This window comes from Jaculus jaculus, chromosome 4 (genome assembly GCF_020740685.1).
Source record: "Jaculus jaculus isolate mJacJac1 chromosome 4, mJacJac1.mat.Y.cur, whole genome shotgun sequence".
Taxonomy (NCBI): Eukaryota; Metazoa; Chordata; class Mammalia; order Rodentia; family Dipodidae; genus Jaculus; species Jaculus jaculus.
This window is the reverse complement of record NC_059105.1, coordinates 101,219,596-101,240,244: the sequence shown is the minus strand read 5'-3', so window position 1 is coordinate 101,240,244 and position 20,649 is coordinate 101,219,596. Positions and strand designations below refer to the sequence as shown.

At 35.1% G+C, this 20,649-nt stretch overlaps 1 protein-coding gene across 2 annotated transcripts in view; it reads right to left on the bottom strand.

The window, feature by feature from the left end:
- Window positions 1-20,649, bottom strand: part of Lrp1b (LDL receptor related protein 1B) — a 2,087,209-nt gene that overhangs the window by 24,231 nt on the left and 2,042,329 nt on the right. Inside the window, exons 76-78 of one of the 2 annotated variants that reach the window (XM_045147484.1) lie at window positions 20,098-20,272; window positions 16,507-16,611; window positions 15,558-15,671 (exon numbers count right to left, since the gene is read on the bottom strand). In XM_045147484.1, coding sequence (XP_045003419.1) covers window positions 15,558-15,671; window positions 16,507-16,611; window positions 20,098-20,272 — 394 coding nt within the window. The remainder of the gene's footprint in view (window positions 1-15,557; window positions 15,672-16,506; window positions 16,612-20,097; window positions 20,273-20,649) is intronic. The other variant, XM_045147485.1, reaches the window with a different exon arrangement.

Below are 20,649 nucleotides of genomic sequence, written 5' to 3'. Positions count from 1 at the left end.
TTTATAAAATATCCCCAAAATTTCCTTCTACAACTTTCTTCTGACATTTTGCCACAGGTTGAATTAACATATGCTGAAGATTTTGCAAGATCCAAGGATAGCTGCTTTCCTATAACAGTACTCTAGTTTGAAATAATGCCACACCTGTGGTCCCAACGTCAGACCAGCCTGAACAAAAAAGCCAGCCACTGTTTCATATTAATAATAAACAATAATGATAATAATGTACTTAGCATTAAACTTACATGATAACTCTTCAAGTAGGAATTTATCTACCATATGAAATAAGGCAAGGTATGCTGATATCATCTATCCAAACATATAGAACAAATAAGTGGCAGCAATAAGATGTGAAGTTGTTTGATGACTTTTAACAACAATGCTAACATAATTTTAATTCAGTGTACTAAAAAATTATATTCTTTATGTCCTCATTCTGAAGATACTCTGCTTCAGTCAGGTTCACATTGTTGGTAGAAATCACCAACTAATTTTGGCTCACAGGCTCAAGGGGGAAGCTCCATGATGGTAGAAAAAAATGATGGCCTGCCCAGAGAGTGGACTGATGTCCCCTGGCCCACATAAGGTGGGCAATAGCAACAGGAGAGTGTGCCAAACACTGGCACGGGGAAACTGGCTATAACACCCATAAGCCCACCCCCAACAATACAATCCTTCCAGGAGGTGTCAATTCCCAAATTTCCATCAGCTGGCATTAGAACACCAAAGCTTAAGGGGGACACCTGAATCAAACCACCACATTCCACCCCTAGCCCCCATAAACTTATATCTATATATGATGTAAAATATAATGCATTCAGTCCAACTTTAAAAATTCTTAGAAATTTTATTAATTCCAATGATGTTCACACATCCCCATAGTCCAAGATCTTTTAACTGGGCCATAATACCAAAAAATAACCTCATAAAAAACATAATGGCACAGAATAAATATTCACACTGCAAAAGATGGCACTGGGCATAGCAAAGAAATATTCAACCAATGTAAGATTTAAAACAACCAGGGCAAACATCAACCTCTGTAGCTTCAAGTCCAACAACTCTAGTTAGTGATGAATCTCCAAGGCTGATAATTCTAACCATCAACAAGTCTCTGGCATTTCAATTCTGCCCCTTCAGCTAAGCTACTCACAGTCCTGGAAAACTTCATCATGGCTGGCAGCTTTCTTAGCAGCTATCCCGTGGTCCTAGCATCTCCACTTGGTCTCTGCTTCAATCCACAGTTCATCCTCATGGCCCCATGGGGTCTCCATGTAGGTATCCAGCAAACCTGCTTCACACTGCCCATGGCCATTTCCAAAACACAAGACTATGTTGCAAACTCAATGACCCTCTCTTTCCTGCGTTTTTTATACTCCACAATATGAGGTAGAGTGCCAATTTGTTAATCTAAGGAGGAATAAGTCAGACTTTGAAGAACAGGACACTCCTTGAGCACTCAGACCCCTTCAAAAGGGTCTACATTCTTCCTATTGTCCAAATGCAGGTCATCTGGCCCAATCTCAAAGGTTGAAATCTTTCAATTGAAGCTGAATGGGAAGCAATTCAACCAAAGACATTTCTGTGTGTGTCATATCCCTCTGCTCACACCAGTCCATTTCTATGCAAAGCAACCCTGCTCAACTTCTCAGGACACAGGCATAACATCAAGCTTCCCACACAAACTGCTAGCCCAGTTCAGGCAAAGCTCTTTCTCACCCTCATAAGACAAACCTCACATTCCATAGTTCTTACTGTATTCAGGTCTTTCAACTCTGACCAGAATAGTCCATCAAGCTGCACTTACAGCACTGCAAGGCATCTCTTAGGCCAAGGTATCAACCCCTTCCACATTCCTCTTGAAAATCCACTCTAAAAGGCCAAAGCCACATAATCAGGTGTCTAGCAGCAATCCTTCTCCTGAGTACCACTTTATTGTTGCAGTCAGTTTCATATAGCTGGAATAAATCACCCAACTAAGAGCAGCTTGTGGGAAAAAGAGGTTTATTTTGGATTACAGGCTCAATGAAGAAGCTCCATGATAGCTGGGAAAAATCACCCCTGGCCCACATAAGGTGGACAATAGCAAGAGGAGAGTGTGCCAAACACTGGCTTGGGGAAAGTGGCTATAACACCCATAAGCCCGGCCCTAAACAATACACCACCACCAGAAGGCATTAATTCTCAAATGTTCATCAGCTGGGAACCTAGCATTCAGAACACTTAAGTTTACGGGGGACACCTGAATGAAACCACCACATACTCCAAGGTTTTAATTAAATAAAAGTCAGAATTACTTAACCAAATGCAAATGCATTTTTGAAGAGTAAAATTATATAAATTACAGTATTTGCAGGGGTCTATCTCTGGCAGTATTCAGAGGGACATTGTATTGAAGAGTATTACTGTCTTCCCTGACACTAACATCATATTTTGTGGTCATTCCAATATGCTAAAAATGCATCTGGCATTTCTTTAAAGATCAATCATTGATTAACCAACTTAAAAGGTAAAGCAATAAATGTAGTCAAAATGATGATTCAGTACAATTTTCAACTTTCTTAATTTATTGTATGTTTTACTCTTAGTATTTTTAACCTGCTTAGTACTATACTTTCTAGTTACTCAAGACTATTCTCAGTCTAAATATGACTGTTAGGTTTCCAATGCACTGCGTTCTTAGTATCTTAAATTTATGTCTGATACGATAAGTATAGCAACTTTAACTATGTTCTGTGAGAATGCCCAATTTGTAAATATTATATCATTAAGTGTTAATTAACACTAGGTAAATTAAATCAAACCTAGATTTTTTTTTAATTTTAAGAAAATTTGATAGGAAAACGTTCTGAGTTTCTAAATTAAGTGGCAAAGTACAAAAAAGACTTGTTCACAAAAATCTGATTAATGATTATTTTTGGAAAAACAAAAGCTAACGAGAAGTTTTAATTGAAGAGGTGTACCTTAAAAAGTAAAAATTTCTAAGGTTTGTTCAGTGAAGTCACTTTTAAGAAGACATGTTCTAAGAGATTATCTACAAGTGAAAATTTGTAAAATTTAAAGGGTTTTTGCTAGAAATGTTTAGAGGTTATACTCTCTATAGTCCACTTTTGTATGAAAACTCACCAAAGTACTAAAAGATGAATAAATATTAAAGAAAACAATTTACTTAGGGTCAATATTTACCACCGAAATATAATCCAGGAGGGTGTAAGGTATTTTTAGGATGACCAGATAGATTTCCCCTAAAATAAATGTATTATATGCTTCACAAAGGAACAGTCTTATGATTAAGTAATATGGAGGAGATATATGAATACATGTAGGTGGGCAATTATTACAAATTGTGGTTTCAGTTCTATTGCTAAATCTGTAAAGAAAAAACTGAATGTGTGCTGCAGTTCCAGTGGAATGCTCCTAGGATGAATGGCCAGTTGCACAACTGGTTGCAAATGTAAATTTCAATGTTCAGCGCAGAACAAAGTCACTAGCAAACTATCTGAGCATTCTATATTTAGCACAGAGACTAAATAAACAATAAATAATTATTCCATAAAACCTGAACACAGGTCATTCCTTATTTTTAGGATTTCCAAGATACAGGAGACTGAGACCTAGAGCGAGGACAAGAAAGTGGCACTTAGCAGCTACAGCACAAAGTGAGTTAATCCTTTAGAAATTTAGGATGAAGACAGGATAGCAGAAGATCAACATATATTATTGCAAGGTACTAGATATGTGAATTTTTTGAGTACAATATATAATGTGTATTTACACAATGTCCAACTCGTTATCAGTGGCAGTGCTCACGTACTAAACTATGTTGGCAATTCTTTTGGAATTTGAAGATATTCAATTTTGCCCATTTTAGGATTCTCATTTCCAGTAGTGGAAGAAAGCAATCTTTCCTTCCACGGATTATGGATCTATCCTACATTCAAAGTCTATGCCCTTTATTTCCACTTTATTTCCTATTGTACAAGCTTATTATTTTTATTCTGTGTGCTTTTCCTTCATTCCCAAATGTCTTCCTCCCTTCTTCCTTTATTATTTCTTTCCAACCCCTTACCCTTCTTTCCTTTGAGTTTACTTACTTGAAAGGAAATTAAACATTATAAAATGTGCAGGGCTAGAGAACTGGCTCAATGGTTAAGGCCCTTGCCTGCAATACCTAAAGTCCCAGGCCTCAATTCCCCAGTACACACATAAAGCTAGATGCACAAAGTGGTGCATGCATCTGGAGTTCATTTACAGTGGCTAGAGGCCTCGATTCATTCATATTCTCTCTTTCCCACCTTGCAAGTAAATAAAATAAAATAAAATTTGCAAAGAGAAAAAGTACATGCCATCTGAATTTTATATATGTCATGCTGTGAATATTATTTAATACTATGGACATTAAATGCACATACTATCTTTGGCAATATCAATAAGATTTTTTATTTGCATTTCCATGGAGGAAATGTAAGGCTGAAGTTTCTCTACTTCTTTTACAAGAAGATTTCTTTTGCAACTGTCTTGGTGTAAAAAGGAAAATAGGATATTTTTCTTAATGATTATAATGCAAATATTTGTTGTTTTTAACTGTATACTATTGTGAGTATTGTACAAAGTGACATCGAGAGTAGTTGCTAGGTTGAAGGAACATGGAACTAATTTTATCGGGTTATCAAGCATGGAACCTGAGTAGGAAATAAAGCTTTCCTGAAAGTTGGGGTTTTTTGTTTAGCAGTAGAATCTATGGAAAATAGCCTAGCAGAAAGGAAAAAAAAAAAGATAGAGTAGCTAATGTAGTAACAGTTATGCAAAGTAAAATAATATAGTTGCATTGGGTTTGGTTTAGTTATTCTTATCCATTCATTATAAGAAAGGCCAAGATTATATCCTAAATCAAAGGAAAATAATTTTAACATATCAGACTGCAGAACAGTAGAGTACTTTTTGAATTTAAATCATTTAAACTAATCTTTAAAGAAAATAAAATGTTATACAAATAAGTGAAATAACATGGTATATCATGCTAAACATTTTCTCTTCTCAAAACTTATCATGTCTCGGTGGTGAATTCATTCAAATTTCTGTCTTCTACCTGTCCAAAACGTAGAGTCCTTTATTGCTATCTCTATGGACTATTGACTCCTTATTAAGTCATGTCACAGATGTCTCAAAGCATACACTTGAGCAAAAAATAAAAATAAGATAGCTTTGTTGCCTCATTCCATTGAGGCAGGACTAGTGTGGTGAAAGGGAAAACTACAAGTTGTTACCTGAAATTATAAAGAAAAGATACTGATGTGACAGATTTTCTTCTTTATTGCTAAAAAAAAAAAAAAAAAAAAAAGACATGCACATTTCAGATTCTGTGCTTTGAAATTTCTCAAGGAGCAGACAGCAGCTCAGGGACATGGGACATGTTATGCTCTGACTCCGGTAATGTGGACACCACAGAGTGCTAGAGTTGAAATGTGCAATTCTGCTAAAAGCTTGTGATGTGTTTGAAATCACTCCTGACAACTTATTGGACTCTCTCCTCTTCTCTGCAGGCCACCAGGCTGCTGGTGTGCATGGTAAGTGCTGCTCCCTCTGGCCGGACATGAGGACCAGGTCAGAGAACATCCTGCAGTCTTCCTTTTGCAAAGACACCACTCTGAGAAATCAGGCCTTAATTACCTGTTGCACCAGAGAAGAATCATGTCTACTTTAAAATTTTTTGACAGGAAGAGACCTCATTGTCTTCCTTCTTACACTTCTACCACTTTCTCAACTGCCTGGGCAATTCCTTCTGTTTGTTTAAGTTTAAGAAATTGAAAAGTAATCTAAAAATTATATTGCAATAATCACAAATCCAAAGAAAATGATGAACTGTTTCCTCTAGCTCAAACTCCTAGTGATTACTCCTTTGCTATTTACTTACTTACTTCCTTTTAATCACAGTCTACTTTGCCAATGCTAATAGACCACTTTTTACTCATGCTTTTCAGGGTATGTACCTGATGGCATCCACTCTATCCTTTCCTTCTCTAAGTTGGGCTTTAGTTATCATAGTTCTCTTTCCAGCTACTATCATGGTACCACTAGTCTTCTGTTGATATGAAGTTTTATCTAATAGCAAGCATTTTCTCTTGTTGTTTTTGATGCTAAATCCTTATTTGGGTTCCATCTTCAGAATCCTAAAAGCTCAGATTGTATATACTAGATTATAGCAATTTCTGGTTATTTTAGATTATATCAATTTCTGATTAAGACTAGCCAATATTAGTAGTTTTAAAATTTTCTTATAAAATAAAACTGTTCACTATTTTACAGACAACATTTTATGTGATTTATGTGTGTTATGTTTTTATACTTCATACCAGCAGTAGGTAATTGATACTGTCATCATCTCACTGGTATGACTGAAGACGACTCAGGCGACACTAGCTTCTTTTTCTCAGTTTCAGTTAGGGACTGGAGCCCAAAGAGGGAACCAGAAGCTGGCATCCTTTGTTGAAAGGAATGGAACTCATGTCTAACCAAGTTTCATCAGCTGCCACTGTCTCCACACTACCTAGGCGGGATAGCTTTTGTGTTAGCCCTTTGAATCTACAAACCAATCAGGTCTTCCCCTTATATATCTGAGGATAGAATTTATTCTTAATTGACTATAAAAGCGTGTCCTTGCTGATATTTTCTCTTTTCCCCATGACTCTTCCATCTAGACACATGGAATTCTCCCTCTCTTCATCTCTGCTCTGCTGAGATGCTAAGAGGGTTGCTCCTCACCCTGAGCATTTCCCTGTTTAGTCTTCCATCTATGTCACTCTTTGGGGTAACTTCTCACTTTAATTACAATTACGATTCTTCCTTCATCTCTGAGTTTACCATGTATGTACTTTCTCTAAATTATTGATCTATCCTGTGGGTATTTCCTTTAAACTCTGGGGCTAGAGAGATGGCTGAGCAGTTAAGATGCATGCCTGGGAAGCCTAAGGACCCAGGTTCGATTCTCCAGGTCCCACATAAGCCAGATTCACATCATGGCACATGTGTCTGGAGTTCATTTGCAGTGGCTAGGGGCCCCGGGCACACACACCCATTCTCTCCTCCCTCCCTGCCCCCAGTGTCTCCAATAAATAAATAAATATAAATCTTAAAAAAAAAAAAAACAACTCTGGACCTTCTACATGTGTAGTTTCTCTAAATTCAGAGTAACCATGGGTAAAACTCTCTTTATCACTCATTTCTCATCTGAATTTTCCCATTTGTTTCTTGATACTGTCCTCCTGCTTTTCATCACCACTCAATTCCTTAACTTTCTTCCATGTAGAGGCTCAGGGAGGATGCTGGACCTCCCACACAAGTGCATGCATGGTTCTTCTAAACCGTTTTTTTTGTTTTTTTTTTCAAAAAATGTTTTACTAATTTATTTATTTGAAACAGAGAAAGAGAGACAGAGGAAGAGGCAGAGAGAAAGAGATAATGAGCGTGCCAGTGCCTTCAGCCACTGCAAATGAATTCCAGACACATGTGCCCCCTTGTGCATCTGGCTTACGTGGGTCCTGGGGAATCAAACAACGGTCCTTAGGCTTCACGGGTAAACGCCTTAACTGCTAAGCCATTTCCCCAGCCCTTCTAAACCTTTATGAGCCTGTCTTCCATGTGCTTGTAATTCTGCTTTAGCCTTTCCCTAAATACCAGTTTCCCTTAAGTGAACCACACAATCTGTGATTTCTTCTTAAATAAACTCAATACTTCATAAGTTATCCTTCCTGAATCTGTTTTTTATCAATTCTTTGCTGTAAGTACCCCAAATTGTTGTTCAGAAGTTTGGGAGAGTCCCAAGAACACCAAAGTCCTATGCTCAGAGGCAATGCCTGACCCCAATCACTGACTGCTGCTCCCACAATTCACAACTCACAATCCCCACAAGGATAATCTACAGCCCCAGTGAGGAGGACCCCTTCAGGAGATGGCCAGGGATGAAGGAAGGATGATACCAATGCGTGTTGTTTTTGTACTAAGAAAGTCCATTACTAATTTAAAAAAATATGAGGAAAAAGTCACATAAAATTGAAATCCTAGGATATAAAGTGTGCTATTCTCTTATTTTGAACTGCCTTCCAATAAATCTACTGGCCACCTTTTTTTAAAATTTTATAAATCTTTGTCTCCTTTTAATTGCAAATTTGGATTCATTATTAAGTCTCTTCTATAAATCCATGGGCTCTTCATATAACACATCACCTTTCCAAAATACTATGAAACTTTATACCTCAAATATTTCCAGTGCTTTGCTGTTACTTGTCTAAGCATCCAAATTTCTGAGAACTATTTAAACTTTTAACACCATTATTTACAAGCATCATTTAGTTCATAGTGTTCTCTTCCCTGAAGCATCTGCTATATCATTTCCTCCCTCTATTATTTACTTAGATAGAATCAAAAGCTCCCTAAACCAGGGACTATTTCTAACTCTACCCACCCCAGTGTTTCTCAGTGAGAGTTCTTAAGAAGAAACAGATGATCAGCAAAAGAAGACATAGCAAAGCAAGCGATATTAAGTGTCCTAGTATGATAATATATTGTCTGTGTAGTTCTGCACTAAGATAATTTAATATAAGAGCCAGAACATTCAGGAAACAGTCTATTACAGTTTTAATATCATAACAGTGGTGAACTGGTCCCTCAACAAGATAAAATAAAACACAAAGGTCTATATAAATCTAACCTAGTTTAAAAAAATGAGAGTACTGGGCAGGGGGTGCTCACAGTAAGTTATTTTTAGCTTTAGTTTGAATTAAAGTAAAACATAAAAACTAACAACACTATCTTGAATTTAAGTGATGGAAAACTGAACTTGCTATGGGCAAGAAGCAATAATGTATAAGAAACATTTGGGAAATTTTCCACTGTGCCATTTTCAAATCAATAAGTGTCTAAATTAATATGAATTTAGAAGCAATGTAATACTTAAGTCTTTTGATTCTGCATTTTCAGACTGTTCAAATAGCTTTAAATATTTTCATTCTGTATTTCAAAGAAAATATATATATCAAAATTAAAACAAAATGATATTAATTTCAATAATAAAGATACCCATTATTACCATTTTACTGTATTTTGTTTATTTCCTCTGTGTATACACATGTATGTTACAGAGAGCCATATGTACATATATGCATGCTAACCATAGACATGTAACCCTTGGACAATATGTGTATATCTATTTTTATAAACTGTATAATATACTTATCATTTTTTATTAGAGTTTAAGCCAAAACTATATGTACTTAGTGTAATTTATGGGTTTATTTTATTCCTTTATTTTTCTGAGGGGAATCTCTTTCCCTATATATTCAATGATCGAAATATGTTTATTCAAATGTATTTACCTCTCGGAGATTCCTTTAGTAACTCTAACATAAAATTTTAACTCTTCTCAAAATTCCACATTCTCCTTCCTTCTTTTATTTTTCTTTAGAACATAAAAGAAGTTTTAATACTATTAAGATACATAGCAAATATTTACTTTCTCTTTCCAGTTTAGGTTCCATACAGCCAAATAATTTCTCTGATTTCTAATTGACACATGTTTAGGGACTTATGATAGTATTATATGTAACAAACAAAGGTTTGTTGATAGATGTATATGCGAAAAGATTATAGCATTTTTTTCATTTCAAAAGCATAGAATTATTCACCATGGTAGCTAACAAAGTACCAGAGAGTGCTATGCAGGCTGCTTGGGGAGAAAAGTCATCAGCCAGCATACCCAACAGTGGACTCTGCAAGCACACGGTTGCTTCAGTTGCTGTGTCCCAGCAATGAGAAGGTAACTACAACAGTTATATGATCTCAGTTAAATATGTAATACAGTACAAAGGGATACATGCACGAAGAAACTGAACAGAAACAAAGTAACTGTGGCAAATATATTTTCAAAATAGGAAAGATTTACTTTTGTGTTTCTAAAATACTTCCACTAAAATAACAAAATTAAGAAAATATATTTAATATTGGCTCTGGGCATTCTTTTATCTTAGTATGAGATGGACCCCTATGATCATATCCTTTCAGTCTGTCCAAATGGAGAAATCCATCCAATGGAAAATGCTCAGAAATTTCATAAAGAATTAGTAATAGATAAAAGTTTAGTTGAAAATCCTAAAGTACATACAAATGAAATATGAATTTTCATACCTTTCTCACTATTGGAATATTACAATCTTGGGCAAAACTGCTTTCAGCAAAAATAGAAGCTAGAGTTTTAAATATCCTTGCCCTCAATAAGTAATTCAAGATAAAAATAGCATATTATAGGGTAATACTATCAAGGTTTTAAAATGAATTTCATTGTAAGTCTGAAGTTGCCATTATGTTGAAAGCCATGCTGAGACAGAGGAAATTTTCTTAAAAATTTCCATTCTTCTCAGACATTTCCTTTTCATGGAAGTTTTCAATCAACATTCTACAGTCATCTTAAAGAACAGGGCACTACAGTTCATAAAAGGCTCAAGTCACACCAGTGGAACTTGGACAAATATCAATCCACTTAGGACTAACTAACAAAAGCCCATGTTCTTTCCACTTACTGGATCTTGAAGAACAAGAGACTCCAATTGCTATCTGAATGGCTTTTAGATACTAGCCAAGAAATTGATATCTCTTGGGAAGTCAATGCAGAAGGCAGGTTTGAACACAATAAGGATTTCAATGTTCATTCAATCCCAGAGACCGGAGGAAGAGTCACCAATCTCCTCACTTACTCATTGTCTATGCTCATGTTCATGAACACAGGGTACTCATGCCCAGGAGTTTACAGACACATTTCAAAATCTCCCTGGAATTGAATGGTATGCTCTGAGTCTGACATGCTTCTGAGGACATGTAACCAAAAGGAAATTATGGAAATGTGGGCCATCCAATAAGAATATTATGGACTTAATTGGCAGTCCACTAGTGATTCTCCAGCCAACATGCATATGGTGTATGTGTGTACATATACATAGTGTATATATACATATTTGCCATGGAAGCCAGCCATTAAATAGTAACACAGACTCATCATATTTCACAATCAAAAAATGATCAGTCCACTCATTCATTCACCTCTTCAAAAGCCCTATTTCAAACACAAGTACAATTCCTTTCTTTAAATTTTTTTATTAATTAGTTTTGTATTTATTGTATTTGTGTTATATTTATTAATTTGACTTGTATTCAGCAAATACAGTCTGACTTGCCATGAAGAGGTGATATGTAGTTTGAAATGAGTAGGATAACAAAAAGAAAAAAGAAAAAAAAAAGAAATGTGTCACTGAGATGTTTGAGTGAAGACACGTAGGTGTGGAGAAGAGCTTTGCTTATAGGAGACAGTCTCTGTAAAATTGTGTCCATGTTTAGTGGTCATGAATTGAAGAAACATTTTATTTACTATTGAAGACTAAAATTTACCATGAGCACTTCTAAGGTCTAATACCATGGAAGGAGGTCCATGTTATTAAAAAAAAATACAAAGAGAAACAAAAATACAATTTAAATCCAATATAAATTAAAAATCTAACCCTAGAGAAAAATCTTAGAATAAGGCTGGCATGGCCAAATTGCTATTGTGTTCACTGTCGTATTAATCCTTTGCTTACAATAAAATGTATTTAATGACACTGTTAAAATAATTAAATTAGTATTTTAAGTTTAGTTTTAGTAGTTTTATATACCCACTTTAATAGATGTCAAAACTCCCTTCCATGTGAATGTTAAAAATACTACATTGAATCCTTTTCTTTGGTTTCTTTTCAGAGATATACTTTTTGTTCCACATATAGTAATAAGTGAAAATGGCCATCCAGAGACAAAACTGAAGGTTTTCAATAAAAAGTATTCTCCTAGAATTGAAGAATACACCAATAAAATTTCTATGTGGAAAAATGTTACTTTCATATATCTGAATACTTTATAGACTTTCAAATGTGTATAAGTGCTATATAACTCAAATTGTTTTTCACTCTATGAAGAAATATGGATTACCAACAAAACTAAAGCAAGTATTATATTGTGATCCTTAAAGTAAGTTGTGTTTTCTATAAAGGCTTTTAGATGAAATAGTGGACAATGCATTATTAATAAAGATATTTACCACTATTGCTTGAGATGAGATTAAACCCTGCGTTTTCAAAACCTACCCTTGTCAGAATCGACGCCTAGAAAGATATTCTGAAGACTCATGTTACCTTAGCTGGGTTATTATGTATTGCGTAAGATCACAGGCATTTTGATTATGCTTCATTTATGTATATTAGCAAATGAGTTATAAATATTTCAAAGGTAACTATTTTTTTCTTCCATATTTTAGATATTTCACTCCTTTAAAACCTGACCTTGTATTTGTGTCTGACCTATCTCCCATTTTCCATCTGCCATAAGCTCCCAACAGTGGGTGTTTTAAAAGACTGAAAAAACAGTATACTTTATTGCTCATGCCTTTTTATTAATATATTATGTTTATGGTTATAGAGGTAGCTTAGCAGTTAAGGTGGTTGCCTGCAAAGCCAAAGAACCAATTTTTGATTCTCCAGGACCCATGTAAGCCAGATGCACAAGGTAGTGCATGCATCTAGAGTTTGTTTGCAGTGCCTTGCAGGCCCTGATACAGCCATTCTCTCTCTCTCTCTCTCTCTCTCTCTCTCTCTCATATAAATAAATAAATTAAATTAAAATACAAAACAACATCTAGTTCTTATCTACAGTTTTTCATTCATTAAATTATTACCCAAACATTGAGACAATTCTATGTTGTTCTTTATTTTTTCGCTTTCAAATTCCAAACTGCACTGTAGTTTCTGTCTATATAGGGCTTTCTGAACATCTCTCTTCACAGCTAACTCTTTTTTGTTGTTGTTGTTGTTTGTGTTTTGTTTTGTTTTGTTTTTTTCTTTCTGAAGTAGGGTCTCACAATAGTCCAGGCTGACCTGGAATTCACTATATAGTCTCAGGGTGGCATCGCACAGCTAACTCTTGTACACTGTAGATCCCATATGTAGTGTTCATCCTATAGGGATTGTCTTGAGCTGATACTATAGGACATCCTATACTCCATCAACTTGAAGAAATCTACTTTGATAAATTTCTCTAATTTCAGTTTTCTCATTTATTTTTGTTAATTACTACTTAAAACAGTGTCAAAACATTTTCTAGAATTATAACCTTAACTCTGCCATTCTGTTTCAAACCCACTCTAATGTCATCATAGATTATACCTCATAAAGACTATCACTGATATAGTACGACACACAGCCTGATTTCTCTCTTCAATAGCCTCAGACCCTATTTTCCTATGACTACATTACTCATACATCAAAAATACTTTTCATCCATTACCTTTTTAAACAAAACTATCATATTTTTTTTCAAATATTAATACATGATTTTAAAAAGCCTTTGACTCACTTGAAATTGTTAGGTAATCTTTATTAAGTAAGGTCTGCAAAGCAAGTTGATTGTATATCCATTTTAATAATAAGCAAATAATAGTTAAAATTTCTAGAGTTATTCATCTACTCAAAATGAATTTTATATTGTTTAGTTCTTTATGTTGGAAAAAAATTAAAATACAAATGGAGTAGTATAGAATAGAGTTAAATATTTGTGCATGGACCTCAGAATTAATCATGTTGATCTGAATATCAGATCACACTTTCTACAGTGTGATCTCAGTGTTATAATTCAGAAAAGGGCACAACAATTAGGCAATGAAGTACTTATATATTTTCGGAGTCAGTATTTGTGTCTATTAGGCTTCTTAAATTGATGCATGATCTCTCACTGACATATTTTTAATGTTTGGCTAGTGAGTTGAAGAATGAATGATAACAAAATATAATTTCTCCATGCTCCTTTTATGAATTAACTATTTAAAAGATGTGACCTAAGTTTAAATATACTTTTTGCTTCACAAACAAATTGTAGGGACTAGAAGAGGCCAAAGTATAGGAGAACTTATGCAAAGACAAATGAAGATAGAAACAAGGAAACAGGTATATAAAAGTAAAATATATTCCCTAAAAAACTGTAGTTAACATACACTTCAAAGCTGGGCTTGTCCACTAAACTGTTGTTGGGTTGGGATGGGACACTCTTGGCTACTAAAGCCACAAAAATATCTTGTTCTGGTGACATGGGGAGTTTTGAGGGCAAGAAATAATACTTGAACTTATTTGTGTGCAAAGCAAGACTAGAGAATGGTATATGTATTTTGCTCAGTACAGGACTCCATCCCAGGCCAGATGAAGGCTCTCTAAAAATGAGCTAACATAGAACTTTCATTAACTTTAGCAGGATTACAGTGGACTCAAAAACTCTGAAATAGCAGTGAATCTATTCTTGCCTCTAGTTACAAGGCCAGGTTCAAGCCATCAATTGTCATTTGAAGTGTCATGGACTCTTGGCTGTGAGGCTGCTGATCTTCAGGGCTCCTCTCCATGTTACAGGTGCCAAGTTGAAAGTCAGCCATGTTCAGCTCAATCTTCTGCCTCACAACTTCAGGAGCTTGTTATCAACAAAACAGCTGAGTTTTGCAATGAAATACTGGAAATATTTATTTATGAGAGAGATGAGGGAGAAAGGGAGGGAAGGAGGAAGAGAGAGAGATTGAGGAAAAGGGAGAGAGACTGGGTGTGCCAGTGTTCCCTGCCACTGCAAACAAACTCCAGATGCATGTGCCACCTTGTGCATCTGGTTTATGTGGGTATTGGGGAATAAGACTTGGCTCCTTAGGCTTTTCAGGCAAAAGCTTTAACTGTTAAGCCATCTCTCCTGCTTGAAATACTGGAATTGCAATATGACTGTGCTTTAAACTTTCACGAAGTAGGCTGGCTCCACCTCTGGCATGGATGCTACAAGAGGGCAATCAGAGCTGCAGCTTTTAACACTGTATATTATGGTGTCAGGTATGAGGTAAAAGTTCACATGCATATGGAAAACATAACTTCTATTATGATCACTACAGAGGTGATCATTACAATTTATAGGGAATGTAAGTTGTTTTTGGTTAATGTCTAGAACACTACAAAATTAATCAAGAAAAATTAACCTATGAAGAAATTATTTTTTTGAAATGTTTAGGCATGTACCAAATTCTTTTGTTAGGAAATGCTACCTATTAAGACAGTTTTCTGTAAAATTTTAGGAAACCAAGAAGCATATAATTTCATCAATATTTGGAATAGAAAAAAAAAACAATTATTAACTAAAAATCACCACTCCAAAAGAAGTAAGGGAATTTAAATCACCCATTTCTGTACTTCTGTGATTAGAAGTTACCCTTCTAGTAATTGGACTTTCACTGAAGTACCAGTAGCTTTTTTTTTTTTTTTCTCTCTGTTGTATCTGAAGACTGTGGCAGTCTGTGGTGCACATAGTTATCTGTGAGGGAGGCAAAGGTTAAGTGAACATGGCACAGATGAGCCCTGAGATTAAGTGCATACTGTGAAATGCATGGGATGTTCATGATGTCAACCAATGAACGGTGGCCTGAAATGATGTCACACGAAGTGCAGCAGTAAGTGGAAGGTTAAACCTACTTGCATCTCGGCTCATTAAACGCAGTTAAAGTGCAAATCCCCTCATTCTGACAGTAGTGATCACAAGGGTTCTCTTTCTGGTCACAGCGCTGACTTTTAAACCCCACAGAGCATCTGTAGAATTTCAGTAAAATACAGCTAAATAAAGCGTCTGACTTTTTCTTTTCTTTTTTCTAAATGTTTCAAATTTATTTCATACAGAGCTTGTAACAGGAGGGAAGTTATTATGAGGAATGCTGATTTGCCTCTCATACACACTCATCACATGTTACCCTAATAAGGTAAAGAATGGGATATAGTCGTAGAAATTATTCAGGCATCATCCCTTGCTTCGTGTATAAACAAAACTCAATACAGTCACCACATCAGTGGAATAGTTTTAAATGTCTGTTCTAGGCAACCAGATAGTTGATAGAGTAAAATATTAAATTTCAGATTTTCTCAGGAATATTTAGCATTTTTCATGTTTCCCCTAGATATTCAGAAATCCAGACTCCACATAATATCTTCTATAGGAGTCAAAGGATTGATTACATAACACAATACTCTAAGCTTGACACAAGCATCAAATAGCATTATATAATTGAAAACCCATTACAAGTTCCTTTGAAAAGCATAATCACAAGAATCAAGGAATTCATAAACATATAATTATCTGTAGATTTCTTACAGCTCAGTGAGGTCAATAAAATTACATAAATTTCCTGGCATTTCAAAGTTCAAAGATCTATAATGTCCAAAATGGTATGATGCTAAGAACTGGATGAGCTCTTCCTCATGAAATTGTTAAGAAAGTGATGGTGCCAATGAGGGACAATATGTGACCAGAGATGTCCATGAAACAGTCATTTAACAAGTATTATCCCAACAAAGGAGAGCACTAGAATAGGGACTATATGTACACACAACGTCCTGTCATAAAGTACCCATGGCAGGATCAAGTACTCACAGACACACAGGAACATTTGTCTCAGGGTCCAGCTGGCATGTGCCACCATTGTAACAGTAGCCATCACATAACTGACAGCTAGAAGCCATCTTTCCATTAGTGCAGCTGGAGCAACAAAGGGAAAAATACATTGTTATCAGCATCATTACTGTTGAAAGTTGACAGGAAATCTTTGCAAATGAGAGTATGAGTTGTTCAGGAATAACAGAGTCTCTGACTATATGTAAGATTTCCAAAAGGCTGACTTGCTGGAGGCAAAGTTTTATTTTCTATTCAAAATATACCAGAATGCTTTTTCCCTTTTGGGGGGCAATTTTCAATCCATTTACTTAATATAAAATTTGATATAGTTAGCTATATGCATGAAAACTATATTCCATTGTCTATCAGTTATTCTTCTGGGAGATATTAGCATTCATATCACATTCCTTTTTCATTTAACTAAGGTTTTAACAGCTCTAGGGATTTTAAACTACATGATTAATCACTGGAAATGCTACAACTTTTCTTTCTTCACTACAGGATTTGTCTGACAGAACTTTAGGAATTTAGATCACACAATTTGCAAGAAAGTGTGAGGTTATCCAAGTGGTGGCTTGATCTTCCAGTTTCTTTAAAAATAAATACAGTAAATAAAGTCAATGTCAAATATGTATTTATTTATTGGGTTTTCAAGGTAGGGTCTCTCGCTCTGGTACAGGCTGACCTGGAATTCACTATGTAGTCTTAGCGTGGCCTCAAACTCATGGTGATCTTCCTACCTCTGCCTCCCGAGTGCTAAGATTAAAGGTGTATGCCACCATGCCCTGCTCTTCAAACATCTTTTTTTGAGACAGGGTCCTACTCTGTACCCATGGCTGGCCTGGAACTCATTATTAATCTAGGTTGGCTTCAAACTTGATTTATTCCTCCTGCCTTAGTATACTGATTGTAAATATTACTGGTGTGATCCACACTGACCTCAAAATTTTTACAGTAACAAAAATGGAAAAATTAAAAACTAAGATAAAGGTAATACTATTTTGGGGGAACTGGAAATATACAATTAAAGTAATGGTGCTGGCTGCCTTGGAAAACTCATCCAAAGGATTCTAACTAATGGTCATAGTAGTTATGTAGAGTAAGAATAGATACTCTGTTTCTACAGTGGAAAAATGAACCTAGCAATAATATAAAATATAAGATATTTTCATGCTCTTACAATTTTTTTTATCCTGTGTATATATGTTTTGTGGTGCTTAACTCAGAGTTTTGGGCTTGCTAAGGCAGTGTTCTACTAACTGTGATTCATACCCAATCCCTAAATAAGTTTGTTTTTCTTTTTTTTTTTTTTTTTTTTTAAGTAAACAATTGTATTGGTCACTGAACACCACTGGGGGAACAGAAAAAAAAAGTGTATTTGTATATAAAATCATCAAAGATCCTACTCTGCTGTATGGAAAGTGTATTAATAGAATCATAAATGCACTGGCCAAATTTGAATTATTATAGATCATTCCAGTCATTGTCATCACATGGTCCCACTAGTATTAAATGTTATGAAATAATTGGTGACATCACACTACATGTGAACATTATCTTCATAATGAAATCAGGCTGCAATATCACTGAGTGATCACTGAGATCCTGCCCTGATGGATGACAATAGCAATAAATCCACTACCAAGTAACTCCTTGTGATTAAATCAGTATGGTGAAAGCAACCAATTTGTTTGAAATCCTGGTGTTCATATTCCATTATTCAGTGTATACTCTTTTGACATTACCCAGGCTATAGTGCTACTAGAAATTCACTGAGATGCTAAGGACTTCTGTAGGGATTAATTTGAAGATATGCCCAAAGTGCCTGTGTTTAAAAATCAAATTTCTTTTCAAGATTCACAAAAGTGGTGAATTAACTATGTGCAAGCAGCACAATAGGAGCATGATAAAAAATAGAAGCAGTTATGGGGTCTGTGAGGGTGGTCTGATGTGTCTAAGATTTAACAGAGAACATCACATCACAATATAGGCATTGTGATATGTATGCAATGTGAGTCAGTCAAGTTCACACTTAACAGTATTGGCATCAAATGTGCCAAAAGGCTCTTGGGGCCTTTTTCTTGTTATTCTTGTTTAGCTTCCATGAATATCAATAGGAAAAAAATATCATTGTCTTTTATTGTATTAAAGAGATTGTGTCAATGGGGAAGTCAATGGGGAGGCTCACTGGACATGATATGATTTTATATAAATTGACAATTGTACAACAAGCCTCATTATTGAAATAAAAAAATAAATCCTCTCATAAATTATTTAAAACTCCTGCTTTCAATAGCTATGGAAGATTTTTACTCCTTTGCCTATTTATTAAAGGTCATGTTTAAATATGAAATTGAAGATAGAAGCTTGGATAATTTTCAATGTGTAATACAAGTCAATTCATCCTTCAGGTCAAAAGACTTCATAGCATATTTTAATGTACATTTTCCTGTTTTAAATGATTGCATGATATAAGTATACACATACATGTTTGGTATATATTATTTTCCAAAAGCTAACTAACGTCTCACCAGGAAATGGATAAAAGTCAAGTAAAAGGTCTCAGAAGACATTCATTATTTAGCCTATTGTTGACAGTGAACAAATCACTGTTCAACAATATTTACTTATATCTCTAGAAGAAAGGAAAAGGAAAACATACCACTGGGCATATTTCAACTACCACCATCAGCATACATCATATTTTGCAGACTAAATGGAGTGATGAGTGTGTGCTAGAAGCTCAGTTTCTTGTATTTAGTCACAAGTGTGCAGGGTGACTTAACTTTTCCTACTCGGTTAAAAGGGTTACCTTAATTCTGTTGAAAATTTGTTACAGCACTTATTTATCTAGTTTTTACCAATATCACTGCAAGTTTCACATTAATGCTAACGTGCAAGGAATTAGGGGAATCACATAGTCCATTTCTGAATCACCAAAGTATTGCTATGCTCACATGCTTTAAAATTAAATCAGTACCATCATAGTCCTGTTTCTAAAAACTATTTTGTAATTCCATGGTTAGCGGTTATTATTTATTAGCAGAATAAATAAATAAATAAATAAATCCTATGTCTCCAAAGAACTTTTTTGAAAGGCAAGAACAATACAGTAAGAATTCAATAGCCTGTTCCAATTATGGAGGTCTCATATTTGTGCTGGGAGCAGCTGACTCCCTGGATGAGGTAGCTTTGAAGAGAGGAGTACTGCACCTGCCCATTCTTCCTTACAAGACACTTTCTCAGAGAACTGGGGACAAGGTGTGTGTCTCTGTAGGAGCTTTTCAGAAAAACTGGGTAGGAATGTCCAGTTTCCAGCCTCAGTTCTCACTGTAAGTGGAAGAAAGTTGTCAAGAAGTTTGTGTAACCCCTTCTGATAAAGCCCTGGTGTGCCCATCCTCTCTCCTTTCTCTTTCCTTACAAATAAATAAAAACATTAAATTAAAAATTGTGATGTTGTCCATATGGAATTTTGGGTTAAAAATTTTACATTGACGTCACATTTTATTGCTGAATACAGTGTCCTTTGGGAGCAAATTCTTTTATACATTAAGCTTGATGTCTACTTACTTGCAAATTATATCTTCATTGTCTTTACTTATAATGCAGTGTCCCCCATGGCACCGTACACATTTGTCAATCTCACATTTTGTTCCTTCATAGCGTGTTGGACAGACACATTCAACACTTCCATCATTCCCAATGGTGCATGATTCAGAATTCACACAATAGTGGTGGCACACATCTAGGAAGAAGATTCCACCAAAAATAAAAACAAATGTTAAGGGGTACTTTTTAGTCTTAATACATGTTACTATTTCAATTAATATTTAAAATGGTCAGCCAATAGGTAGACTCATTTTAAAAGTCAGTTTGGGCTTACAAGGAAACTAGACTTCTGTGATTATTCCCTTGATCCTCTTGTGTCTAAGATTTTGTAAAGCTTATTTCATCTTTCTAGGAAGATAAGGCTTAGATATTTAGTAGAATATTGATATTTTAGTGGAAATACTCTTTTGGCATAACTTAAAAATCTTAAGAAGATATTTTAACTATCTTTCAGATGAACAATACCTATGGCATGGAATAAGCAGGAATGCTCAAGACTTATTCAGATGCCAA